The following is a 13,979-nucleotide window of genomic DNA, read 5'->3' as shown; positions in this document are numbered from 1 at the left end:
TGTGGATAGCAGGGCAATAGATTTCCAATACTTAGGCTTGACGATATGTTGGACATTATAGCAGGTGCCATTATCTTTTCAAAGATAGATCTTAAAAGTGGCTACCATCAAATTCGCATCTGTCTAGGGGCTGAGTGGAAAATTGCCTTCAAAACAAAGGATGGCTTGTACGAGTGGTTATTCATGCCCTTTTGGGCTAACTAACGCCCCAAGTACCTTTATGAGGGTTATGACACAGGGGTTGAGAGACCCTTTAAAGGTAAGTTCCTAGTGGTTTACTTTGATGACATTTTGATTTATAGCCACTCTCAAGAACAACACTAGACCACTTGAAACAAGTTTGTAGTGTTTTTAGGAATGAATAACTCTATGCTAACCATAAGAAGTGTTTGTTCATGTCCAATCAAGTTATTCTTAGGTTTCATAGTTTCCTTTGACGGGGGTGTCAGCAGATCCCGAGAAAGTCAAAGCCATAATGGAATGGCACAAACCACGAAACATTCATGAGGTTCGTAGCTTTCATGATCTAGCTACATTTTATAGGTGTTTCATCATAGGATTCATTTCCATTATGTCCTCATTACGGATTGCATATGCAAAGGGGAATTCAAATGGACGAATGCCGCAACTAAAGCATTTAAGGAGATCAAGTCAAAGATGATTAAAGCTCCTGTCATGCATCAACCCGACTTTTCAAAAGTCTCTGAAGTAGCCTGTGATACTTCAGGGGTAGGTATTGGTGGAGTCCTAAGCTAGGAAAATCACCCAATTGCACACTTTAGCAAGAAACTAAATGATGGAAAACAAAAATACTCCACCTAAGACAGAATTCTACACGGTAGCCCAGTCCTTGAGAGATATTGGAGACCTTATCTATTGCCGCAAGAGTTCGTTTTGCTCTCAGACCACGAAACTTTAAGATATCTCAGCTCCATGAAGAAATTAAACCCAAGTCATACCAAGTGGGTTGAGTTTCTTCAAGAGTATCTTTGTACTTAAACACAAAATAGTAGTTGAGAATATACCTACGGATGCACTGAGCTGCAAGGTTGCACTATTGCACACAATGAGTGCAGAAGTGATTGGGTTTGAGCAAATTAGAGATAATTATTCCATGTGCCCGAATTTCGGGGAGTTATATGCATCATTCTTAGGAAATCAAATTAAGAGTAATAGAGAGTTTGTTTTACAAGATAGATTTTTGTTCAAAGATAGTAGACTGTGCATTCCCCACATCGTTGCGAGACTCTCTTTTGGAAACTCCACACAAGTGGAGTAGCCGATCATTTTGGTTGAGACAAGACCATTGTTCTGGTTGAGGATCGTTTCTATTGGTCAAGTCTCAAGAGAAACGTAGCGACTAAGATTCCCCGTGGCAAGACAAAAGAAGCAAACCACCGGTTTGTACACCTCTTTGCCATTGCCACATTCCCCGTGGCAAGACATCAACATGGATTTCTTACTAGGACTCCTAAAGACTATTCGGAAACACGATTCCATATTTGTAGTAATGGACCATTTCTCGAAAATGGCTCTCTTCATTGCTTGTTCCAAGACCTCTGATGCATCTAACATAACAAAGTTTTTCTTTAAGGAGGTAGTTTGTTTACATGGGTTGCCAATGACTTTCACCTCTGACTATGAAATACGAATGCCCCCGACTGTCCTTATTAATCATTACTCTGATCCCAAAGGCCAATGTAATAGGATTAGAATCCTATGATGTTATCCCATGCTAATGTATTTAGAGCTTATGCCTACTTTGAGCACTCTAATTTCTTCAAAGTAACAACACTGAAGGCACAACTCGACTAATTAAGGCTAGGAGAGTATCGCCGACAGAAGGGATGGGACGACCGATGCACACCCAAGGGCGGACCGGCTGGCCCAACCCAAAGTCCAACTAAGAGCTTTTTAACTGCAACAACTTAAGTATATGCTATTAGAGCTGGAATTACCGTTGCTGGCACCAAACTTGCCCTCCAATGGATTCTCATTAAGGGATTTAGATTGTACTCATTCTAATTACCAGACTCGAAGAGCCCGGTATTGTTATTTATTGTCACTACCTCCCTGTGTTAGGATTGAGTAATTTGCGTACCTGCTGCCTTCCTTGGATATGGTAGCTGTTTCTCAAGCTCCCTCTCCAGAATCGAACCCTAATTCTCCATCACCTTTCACCACCATAGTAGGCCACTATCTTACCATCGAAAGTTGATAGGGCAAAATTTTGAATGATGTGTCGCCAGCACTAAGGCAGTGCGATCCATCGAGTTATCATGAAATTTGAAGTAATGGACCGTTTCTCGAAAATGGCTAACTTCATTGCTTGTTTCAAGACCTCTGATGCATCTAACATAACAAAGATATTCTTTAAGGAGGTAGTTCGTTTACATGGGTTGCCTAAGACCATAGTGTCTGATCGGGATGTTAGATTCATGAGTTATTTTTGGAAGACATTGTGGCACATGATGGGCACCAGGCACCAATTTTCATCGGCATACCACCCATAGAAAAATGGTCAAACTGAGGTCGTTAATGAGCATCTAGGAAATTTATTGAGGTGTTTAGTAGGAGAGCATGTTAGATCATGGGATTCATTACTATCCATAGTTTAGTTTGCACATACTAGTTCCACTTAGGACCACAAGCATGAGTCCATTTGAAGTTGTACACAATTATAAACCTAGGAAGCTTGTAGATCTTATACCCATAGTAGTATCACATAGGACTTCTGAGTTAGTAGACATCTGCACATCACATTCATGAATTGCATTCTAAGATCAGAAAGAAAATTATTGAGCAATGCACAATATAAATTATTTGTTGATGCACATCGTGGGTTTAAAGAGTTCCAAGTAGGTGATTTAGTAATGGTTCGTATAAGGCTATAGTGATTCCCACAAGGAGTCGTGAAGAAGTTACAAGCAATGCTGCCCCATTCAAAATACTCAAACGACTTGGTCCCAATGCGTATTACATTGATCTTCCGACAAACATGTGGATTTTTCACACCTTCAATGTGGAAGACTTAGTTCACGGCCCAATTATTGAACCTAGTAATCCTTATTCGAGCCATACCCTTTATCCTACCCAAATAATCTCAATTTCACCTGACCATGCTAGACCTACTATTAATTTAACCATTAAGCCTTCACCTAACCCCCAAATACATACCATCCCAATTTTCATAGCCTTTACCTTCAATAACTATTTTGCCTCGCATAAATGAAAAAATAGAGAATATCTTGGATCACCAAGTGGTCTCCACCAGACATCGAAGTTATCAAAAATACCTCGTCAAGTGGAGACACAGTTTGGATTCGAATAACACATGGATTATAGAGACAGTTATAACGGATTGATCCAGACATATTGGAAAGGTATCACAATTTTATCTCACCATAGGCGAGCTCTTCGCAGTTGAGAGGAGTTGATGAGGACATCATGAGCATACCTTTCAAAGTATTCCAAAGGAGGAAGAGACATTTAGAGTCGTCGTGGATAGACGGAGTATAAAAGTGAAATTTATGGACGAGCACCATTTCATTGAACCTTCTCATTGGGTCATAATATTTCATGTTTTTATTTAGTTTATGCTTAGGAGAGTCTATTTTAATGTTTAGGATTAGTATTTGGGGTTATTTTCATGTTCTATTAGCATGTGGTGTTAGTATAGGTGTTTAAGGGCAATTTGGTAACTTTATAGTGATTTTTTAATGAGTTTTCATAGGCTGAAAATTCAAGACAAACAAAATTACGAGATTGGGACATAGATGGTATGTTTTGTTTTGTTTTATTTAAGTTGTTTAAATTTTATTTACAACTATTGGATCTTATTATATTAGTTGGATGGTTGAAATTAGATTTACGGTTGAGAGAACATTATAAGTACATGTTTATTGTTGTAATTCTCTATAATAATGAAACAAATAAGATTGAGCTTTGATATTCCCAACAATGGGTGTGGTGTGAGGCCATTTTGGAGAGAGTCCAAGGTAGCATTCTTCTTCTATATCGATTTCTCTATCGAGGTAGGTATTTACAGTTTTCTTAACATCTTCTTTCCCACTTTCTCTTCTAATTTTCTATTTTCAAACTTTGTTTTATAGGCAAAAGATTTTTATTAATGAAGAAGAAAAAAAATACACAAGGTGTTCAAGGAGGACCACCGAAAAAACAACAAAGATGAAAACAAGAAGGAAGAAAACTAATCCACAGTCAAACTACAAATATGATCCCATCTAACAAAAAAAAAAATCCCAAAAAAAGACCCCTCTAAAACTCTTGAACATTTTTCCCCAGAAGAAAATGAGCCCTAGCCAATCCATTTTATACTCCAAAACCCCATTGAAATTCTTTCATCCATTGAAACTTAATCCTAATACCGAAAAACCCCCCAACCTAATCCTTTCCTACTCGAACCGCATTGTTCCGAACCACTTTGAACCCTTTTTTTTCCTTTTCAAGTTCTACTTGTTGTCCAGTGCTTTAATAGCCACCCAAAACCTAATCACTTTCCGTTGTTTTGCCTACAACTTCTTCAAACCTTCTTAACTCGTTGCCCAACAAATCAGCAATACTTATTTGGGTATTTTATATTGAAATTGAACTTAGAAATTTATTTTGAGCATCTAACTGAAACCGTAGGTTAGAGGAAGATGTGTCTTCCAATGGAACAAATTGTTAGTACTTGAACTGCTATTATTGTGGGATTGTGACGAACCTTAGGACTGTTTTTGATTGTCGCTTGGATTCTCTTGCATCTATGAATGTATGAGCTCATGATTTATGTTTACATTGCTTACATTAATTAAGTCTGATATCAGATTCATCATCTTATGGTAACATTCATAGTCTTGCATTAGGGTGGGCCCAACATTTATGGGTTAATGGACTAGTAAGAGTGTCACATGGCATGTAAAAGACAGGGAGTAGCAACTCCCATGTGCTTGATATCCACACTCTTTCATTAATTGGGTCAAGGTCGAGTGTTCAAGTAGGCAACTCATTTTTTTTCCAAATCGAAGGAAGCATGTTGAATATACCTCATATGGAAGAGTATGCTCACTAACTATATCATGATTGGAATATCAAGTAAAGTTCAGGGCCCATTTCAAACTATATAGCGGCAAATCTTGAAAGTACCATTTAATTATCTCATAGAGTTATGTGCTTCTTGTACCCTGCTACAGGCAAAACTTTCCTATAACATAGAGTTAAGCGTTTCTAGTATTGGGAGCAACAAATTTTTAATCGAAATGGATACTTTAGTCAAATAGATAAGCCTAAGTAGATCTCCGAAGAAACAAAAAAATAAACGAGAGAAGTATTGCAAATAGTTATTTGGCATGATAGAAAGCAGAACAAAGGAGATGGACATCGAAAGTACAAACAAAATGACTAATAAAACGAAGAGAGAAAATGATATAATTAATTGTCTGGCTTATTAACTACCAAAATAGTCTTACATGAAGATAAAAAAGAGGTACCGGATCGTACATTCCGTGTCTCAGTAGTTTGGTTTTTCCCCGAAGCAATGACCTTATCATCCTCAACAATCACACAACTGGCCCATGAAATTTAAAGGTTAAATGTGGAATAAGCCAACATCACATTTTTCTCATATCGAACTAAGAAAATCATCAAAAACAGAAGATTAGAGATATTCTTAAATACCGATCCTCAAATTAGTATATTGCTCCCATTAAGGCATACATTGTAACTTATAAACAAACTATCACCAAAACCCCCACATAAAAAAGAAAGAAAGAAAAACATGGTTACTTTTATAATTTACCAATAGAACTTCACAGATTCACCATCGCCAAGTTTTAAAATCTCATCTTGAGGCAATGCTTTGGTCGAGAGAAAACTGAAAGGTCTCTACTGAAACATTTCAAAACATTCAATGTTTCAGGGGTCCATGTCTTGTTCCAGTCTTGACTGAAACTAGAATGTTCAAACAAAAGATGTTGAAACGGAACAAAAGTTTGAACCGATCATCAACACCCTAGCATTATCCCTACCATTTTATGAGTTACACAAATCACGTTTCACCATTCCATTCTATTCATGGTCATGTCCTTAAATATATGCATCCAAATCCTCTTAGCACCTCAAAACAAGTCCTTTTCATTTTTCCATTTTTGTGTGTTCCCCTCCTTTTTAGAGCCCCCGACTACCGAACAATGGCTTCAATGATTATCATTGTACAAAACCAAACCATCCAAATATTCTCCCCTATTATGCCATCTATTGGTTATATTCTAGTTTCGTCCTGCACTCATGTCTGAATTTATTTTCCAACATGCCATTCATCCATCTCAATATCCTCACTTTGTCAATACCCATTCTATATATATGTTTCTCAATTGCCCAATGCATGGCAAAGGGAAACCATCTCAACATAGCAAGACCACAAGTGTCAGTGGCAACTACAGACCAACTTTAGAAAACCCAAGAACAACCTTTGAGATTCTCTAGCACCTGCCTGAGGATTGGAGAAAAGTCCTCCAAACCTCCTGAGAAAAATTGCAATGGAAGAGAAAATACACACCATGGATTTGTCACTTTTTTTACACATGAAAATATATATGGCAGGATGGCCTTCTTCCCGTTAGATGATCTATGGCTAGAGGAGATATGGTCCAAAGAACAAAATGCCACTTTGGACGGCACAAGAGCCCAAATACATGTTGGTAAAAGGAAGGTGCGGGGATCAAGCAAATGAGCAATTACCTCATAAGGATCTTCGAGAAAACTCAATATCTTATTGGTCTACATAGGTTCACCCCTTAAGCAAGTAAGAAGCCAAGCCATGTCCTACAACTTTCAGATATAGTATACGTCCTACAATTCCCTCGCTAGCCCTAAATTCCACAAAATACCAATATCCTATCTAACGCAACAAATGAAACAGAAGTACCCTAAAAAATCAGATACAGTATATGTGGATGTAAAGGCATCTTCCTAGAATCTAACTTTGTTACCTAGGCCAACCATGAACTTAGATACATGGTTTGAAATCAGTAGATACTTTGAAGACAACCTTCCATAAATCCAATGGTGTGACGAAGAAACTACTTGCTATCCCACTAAATTTCACACATGGGGAGCATACAAGGAGTCCATGTGGTACAAGGTTGTACCAAATGATGCGTGTTACATCCTACTTGGGAAACCAAGGCAATATGATTGAAACACAACACATCAAAGAGCTAAGATCACCTGCTCATTTTAGAATAGCGAAAAAAATCACATTCCCCCCCATTTGGAGGATGAGGAATTTGAGAAAAAAGAAAATGGAGAAAAAATGGTACAGAATAAAAAATTTCAAATCCACAAGAGCATGTAATAAGATTATCTATTAATCAAAAGATGGTACGACTTAAAAACTTCAATATGATACCCTCTAATGGAAATTTTCTCAAGGATCTTGGAGGTACATAATAAGGAAGATCAGAAGGGAAATTATGATAGGCTTACCCAATAGGCACTTCAAGACTGTCCAAGGCAAGCTTTGCCTGTGAAAAAGCCAAGTGTCAAAAGCGAGAAAAACAAAACTATCTTAGCCTGAAGACAATATAGTAAAAATCAATTTAAAAAAGAAGAAAAAGGATGTCATAATAACACAACAAATATTAACTTTTGCATTTGAGTCACCTTCGACTTGTTTCAGTCAAAATAGCATTCACGCAGTTCAATTGCAAACAAACCGTAAGTCTGAATTGGCTATGTATCAGAAGAGTTTGTGGTGAGTTCATGCTCACCACATCATGCAAAACAACCACATTTGGCCAACAGGTAGGTAGGGAGTTTTTGGTGTGGTTTAATCCAAAGATACCACGTTCATTGTGACCCCCAACAAACTCAGAATTGATATAAATGACTAATTAGCTTGTTTATCCTACTTATTTTTTAGGTTCGAAAAAAACGAACAAAAAAAAACAGCACATTTCAACAAATACAGATCAAATTGATGATGAACCAGGCAACCACAGCTCAAACATTGACTAATACTAGCTAATCCAAATATATATAGGTAATAATAAGTTAAATTTAAAAAAAAATTATTTTAATTAAAATACACTAGCTAATCCAAATATTGTATCTTATTCATTAGGAAATGTATTTTGGTAAGATAAGTGAGTTGAATTCATAAATTTTGAAATCAGAATTCATAATAGACTTGACCAACCTTCCATATATCATGGCAGAAGCCAGCACAAACGACATGCTGATCCGTCTAAACTCTAATCTTGTTGTCGATGACTAAATTAATTAGAATTTTCAATTCTGCAAATACATACTCTGGATGAATAAATACGAAATGGAAGCTGAAGTTAATGGAGAAAACGATTATTGGGACAAAAATGTTGCAGGTGTTTGTCAAAGTCTGCATGAAATGGGATAAGATTACAACTCAAAAAACCAGCTCCTAGTTTTTGAATAACCCAAATCGATATCAAGCTGATCATGTTTTAGAAATTTAAAAGGAAGTGGAGGCAAATGAACCCAGTGATGATTTTAGGGGCACATGAACTGCCAATAAATACTCAAAGGTGTTCACCAAACAACAAAAATGACTTATCCCAACGATTTGGGGTCGTCTAAACGAATGATGTAACTCTGTTCCACTCTATTCTAAACCAAGTCTTCTATTATTGTGAGCGAGTTCATGTATGCTTCCACTATCTCCATCAATGTTCATTTAGATCATCTTCTCACACTTTTAGGACCCCCTTTAACTTGAATACTTCTTCTAACAGGGGTTGAAATCAACCTTCATTGAACATGCCCAAAAATTCACCAACCCATCATGGCAGTTCACATATCAGTGGAAGCAACCACTATCTCAAAATGAAAAACTGTTATATTTGTACAATATCGTCAACACGCTGTCCCCTCTACTAATGAGGCAGCTGAACTCAGCCAGTCACAAAATGACACATGGCACAACTCTGGATAAGGTGACGAGAGATATTGGCTGCCATGCACAAGATACCACATAATCACCTCATCTTCGTACATACCAGATCAACACAGTGGCCACTTATTCAAAAAGAAAAGGTCCATCTTGTTAACCAACCTACTCCAAAGACTGATCTGATGGAGAAGGGGAGAACTATGAATATAAGAGGGCCACAGGGCTTAATTGGGGTATGACACACCCGAGAGTGGAGGAAAATATACACTCAACACTCCTCACCCATAAGGGTGGAAAGATTCGAACCCGCGACCTATATGAACCTAGCGCTCTGATACCATGTTAACCAACCAACTACTCCAAAGACTGATCTGATGGATTAGAGAACTGTGAATATAAGAGGGTCACGGGGTTTAATTTGGGGTATGACACCCAAAAGTGGAGGAAAATATACACTCAACACATCTAATACATAGGGGCTTCTACCCCACATGTGAGAGATCAATTACTTTTTGTTTGAAGCTCCCCTATCTTAACGAACGACAAAAACATCTAAGGACCCGTGGGTTCACCCATCAGGTTTACCTAGCAAATGAAAAGTGAACACCTGTTCAGCCAGAGGTTTCAACAAGATCCAAATCAAAAGATTTGGACAAACTGGAAGGATGGCTAACAACAAAAACATGACCACAAATAGGGATGCTAACAAAAACAACTTTCTTTAGGTTCAACTATGCAAAAGGATGAGATGAAATTGACTACAAAAAAATTGCATCCTTTTGGTTCACCTAAAAGCGGACGTACTTTCTTAAGTTGACCTAGAGTTTAATGGCTAAAAATGACTGATGTTGCCAACCCCAATATGTGGCATGAAGCATAGAACAATAAAAAAGAGGTCAGTTATGGACCCCTAAAAAGCATTCATATTTTTTCTTTTAGTGCAAAAAAGTTGAGGATTTCGTTGATATTTCAATTGCATTTTTGTAAATAACTTTGTGATATTTACAATAACGCCATCAAATAATAAGAATGAAACCCCTTTCTTTTTTACACTAGACTAGAAGACAAAATAAAAATGTTGTTTTATAGGGATTTATGGAAAATACATGGTTGTCAAGATTTTTAATATCTCATTGAAGTATTGGACGTTAGCACATTCCTATCTATGTAAGAGAATGCATGTGTGGGACTTCCTTTGGGGATGGGTTATACTAGCAAAGATATTTAGGAGCCGGTGTTAGAAAAGATGAGGAAAAAACTTACCATGTCGAAAGCCAAGTTGTTGTCTAAAGGAGGGAAGATCACCCTTATTATAAGTGCATTGGCTAGCATTCCCATCTATACTTTATCCTTATTTTCCTTGCCAAGGAACGTGGAGGTGCAATTAGAAAGAATTTGCCGAGAGCTTCTGTGACATGGTAAAGACGGAGCGAGAAAACATCATCGGGTGAGATGGGACAAGTTATGTTTACCTAAGAAGAAAGGGGGTTTGGGGATACGCAAGTTTAAATTTATGAACTCGGCTTTGTTGGGAAAATGGCTTTGGAGGTTTGAGGAAGAAAAGGAAAGTCTTTGGAGGAAGGTAATTGTCGATAAGTATGGTGTGGAAGAAAATGGTTGGGCAAGTGGTTCCGTGAGAGGTGCACTGGGGTGTGGGGTGTGGAAGGGCATCCTTAGAAGACTTACGATTTTTAAGAACAGGGTGAAATGTAAGGTTGAGAGTGGGTCTAAGGTGAGATTCTGGGAAGACTGGTGGTGTGGGAATGGCCCTCTCAAGGATTCATTTCCGGATCTTTATAGGTTATCCTTGAAAAAGAATCAAGTAGTTTCTACGTTTAAGAGTTTTGAGAATGGCATGCTAAACTGGGATTTTGGGTTTAGAAGAACTTTTAATGACTGGGAGGTGGACATGTTAGGGAAGTTAACTTTTAGGGTGGAGCGTAATTATGTGCAAAACTCTTCAAAAGACAAGAAAGTGTGGGTTGGTACTCGGGATGGGAAGTTCACGGTTAAATTTTTGTATGATAGCATTGCTCTAAGAAGTACAGAGGTGTTCCCTTACGCATTGATCGGGAGGGGGGGGGGGTAAGATACCTCCTAAGATATTAGTTTTTATTTTGTTGGCGACGTTAGGGAGACTTGCAACTCTAGACCAGTTGATCAGAAGAGGTTTCATTTCACCAAATCAGTGTTGTATGTGTAGAACCCAGGCGGAGACGGTGGATCACTTATTTATCCATTGTCGGGTGGCACATCACGTTTGGTCACACTTTTTGTCCTTATTTGGATCAGTGGGTTGTTTCCCTAACTCAGTAAAGTCGACTCTGGATTCGTGGTTGGTGTGGGGTGCATCTTTCTCGTCTTCTAAAAGGATTCTATGGTTCTTGAGCCCATTTGCAATTTGTTGGGGGATTTGGAAAGACCGCAATTGTTGCATCTTTGAGGGGAAAGTCTCCACATTGGAAGGATTAGTTCTTTCTATTTTGGAGCTTTTGTTTTTTTGGAGTAAACTTCACAGGGATTTCAAAGGGGTCTTCTTTGAAGATTTTCTCGTGCGTTGGGATAGGGTTTGTTCGTTGCCGCGAGTCTAATCCGCCGGTCACTTTTATTTGTTTTCTTTAGTTGTCTTGTTTTCTTTTCTTCTGTTGGTTCTCTTTGTGTTTGGGTTGGTCACCTCGACCACCTCGCTCTCTTTTTTCAATAAATTTATCTTTATCGATCAAAAAAAAAAAAAAAGAGAGAGAATACATGTGTGATATAAGGTGTAGATATTATTCTATTTGATAGCTTCTTGTACAAACAACGATTGTATAGAATAAAAAAGAAAGTTGGAAAGTTAGAAACTATAAAAAAACCAATATTACGGGCTTCAACCCATAGCTCAATTGGTTTGACAACGTTGCAAAGCAACTTTGAGGTTGTGGGTTCAAGTCCAGCTTACCCACCAAAAAAAAAAAAAACATAAATCACAACATCGATCTAACCAAGCTAATGGATGAAATCTACAAGCAAATGCTCATTTGATAAGGGAAAAAAAGGGGGCGAACTCCAAGATTTAAGCAAAAATCCTAATCTTTTAGAGAAGATTAAAAAAATCCTAATATTTTATTCAATAGTTCAGAAATGTCTACTTGTCTCATATGTAGGGAAACTAACTTGGCCTTTCTCAATATGCTTTATACTTAATTTTTAATTGAAGTAAAACTTCCGTATTACTAATCCATCATATTTCCCATTTCTCAAAAGTTAAATCAGTGAAGAAATCTTGAATCATGAATCTAATGGTGAATTCCAAGATCTTCTTGGTCCTAATTTTATCTCATCCAATGATCATAAATATCTTTGTGAAAATCATTACTAGCACGACCATTTGGGTTGTAAGGCCTTTACTGCACATGACCAAACCATCTCATATTTCCTTGGTTTAGCGTCTATTGGGACTAGCTACATTTTTACAAATGCATTCACTTCTAATTTTAACTCTCTTTGTTCTTCCCATCATCCATCCCAACAGCCTACTACACTCAATCTACGAACATGTTTCTTGATTGTCCAACATTTAGCTCTCTAAAACATAGCAGGTCGTACTACCTTTTGATAAAATCTTTCTTTTAGATTGATTGAGATGCATTGATCACGTACCACTCCAAAAGCACAAATCCACTACAACAATCTAGCTTTAATTCTGTGGACAACACCCTCCTCAATCTCCTCATCCTTATGAATGATAAAACTAAGATAATAAAAAGGCCATTTTGGGGTTTTGTTTTTTAATCATCAATTCAATGGGCTTTCCCTTCTATGGGGGTCATTACTAAAGTTGCACTACACATACTACTTTGTAAAAAATTTAAATATGAGGGCGGTCGGGAAGACCAACCAAAGAGAAAAATACAAGACTCGACACAAAACACACAATTAATTACTCTAAAGATATAATACAAACCCAATTGTGATGACTCGAGAAATCTTGAAAGAGAACATGACGCAAGACAGTGAGGGAAGAAGAGTAAAATAGCGGGTTCAAGGAATCTGATTTAAGTGGTTTTGGCATTGGGTTATGGATTTGGGTGACAATAGGAAAAGGGTTTCCAAAATTCCAATTGGTAATCTGTTGAAATGTAAAACACAATTTTAAAATTACAACATTTTGAAATTACAATTAGAAGAAGGTTTAGGATATTTTGTTGGGGTTAAAATAGGGTATATTGGAAATAATAATGTTTACTGTTTTTTATTTTTCTCTTCTATTATTTCTATGTATAGGGCATTTACTTCCATTTACTCTTTTATTAATATATATATATATATATATATATATATATATAGACTTGACAATTACTTTCCACAATTCTTCTTGGTATCAGAGCCCTAGAGGACCCCTTTTTGATTTTTTGGGATCTTGAAGTCTCTTCTCCTCACTTCTCTTCTCTCTTCTTCCTTCACTAATACCTGTAGATCTTAAGACCTAATAACCTAACATCAACTTTGTTAAGGGTTTCCCCTTTGAGGGCTTTTTTTTATTATTATTTATATTCGTATTCCCTTAATCGCATGTTGCGATAGAGATTTTATCAATTTTTTCACATGTTGCAATAGATTTTTGCGTTGTGTTTCTGCTATACGATAGGATTTTCTGCCTTTCATAGGCTGTTTGGTTCGATTTCTACCCTACGCTAGGGTTTCTATCTGAGATCAATTTGTCAAAGTACTGTTGGGTGCCTTTGATAGGGTTTCTACCCTTGCTGCTACCATACGAGAGCATTGTTGGGTGGTGCGACAGGATTGTTGGGCTATGTGAAGCCTGGCGACTACAATATAGTGTTGTTGGGTGATCTGCGACAGCAGCTAGGCCTGTGTTGAACCCTGCGACAGCAAATTGGGTGGAATTTTGTGGCCTGCGACAGCAGCATGTTGCTGTTGGGTGATCTGCAACAGCAACTAGGGCTGTGTGGATCCCTACGATAGCCACTAGGGTGGTGTTTTGTGGCTTGTGACAACAATAGGGTACTGTTGGGTGACCTGAGACAACAACCAGGGCTGTGTGGAG

General features: G+C 37.6%; 1 protein-coding gene across 12 annotated transcripts in view; it reads right to left on the bottom strand.

The window, feature by feature from the left end:
• The window catches only part of LOC147391169 (tRNA-specific adenosine deaminase TAD2-like), a 57,782-nt gene that overhangs the window by 16,193 nt on the left and 27,610 nt on the right, over positions 1–13,979 (bottom strand). For 11 of the 12 annotated variants that reach the window (XR_015182979.1, XR_015182978.1, XM_086459234.1 and 8 more), the window contains 2 exons: positions 7,489–7,526; positions 5,503–5,569 (listed from right to left, as the gene is read on the bottom strand). Coding sequence is in view for 10 of the 12 variants with exons in the window: in XM_086459234.1 (XP_086315360.1) it covers positions 5,503–5,569; positions 7,489–7,526 (105 nt within the window). In the remaining 2 variants the exon portion in view is untranslated. Of the gene's footprint in view, positions 1–5,471; positions 5,570–7,488; positions 7,527–13,979 lie in introns of those variants that run through there. The other variant, XM_086459240.1, reaches the window with a different exon arrangement.

The sequence above is a fragment of the Akebia trifoliata genome, chromosome 11, assembly GCF_017979445.1.
Source record: "Akebia trifoliata isolate Shusen 1 chromosome 11, ASM1797944v1, whole genome shotgun sequence".
NCBI lineage: Eukaryota > Viridiplantae > Streptophyta > Magnoliopsida > Ranunculales > Lardizabalaceae > Akebia > Akebia trifoliata.
The sequence above is the reverse complement of the archived record's forward strand: the minus strand, read 5'-3'. Positions and strand labels throughout refer to the sequence as shown.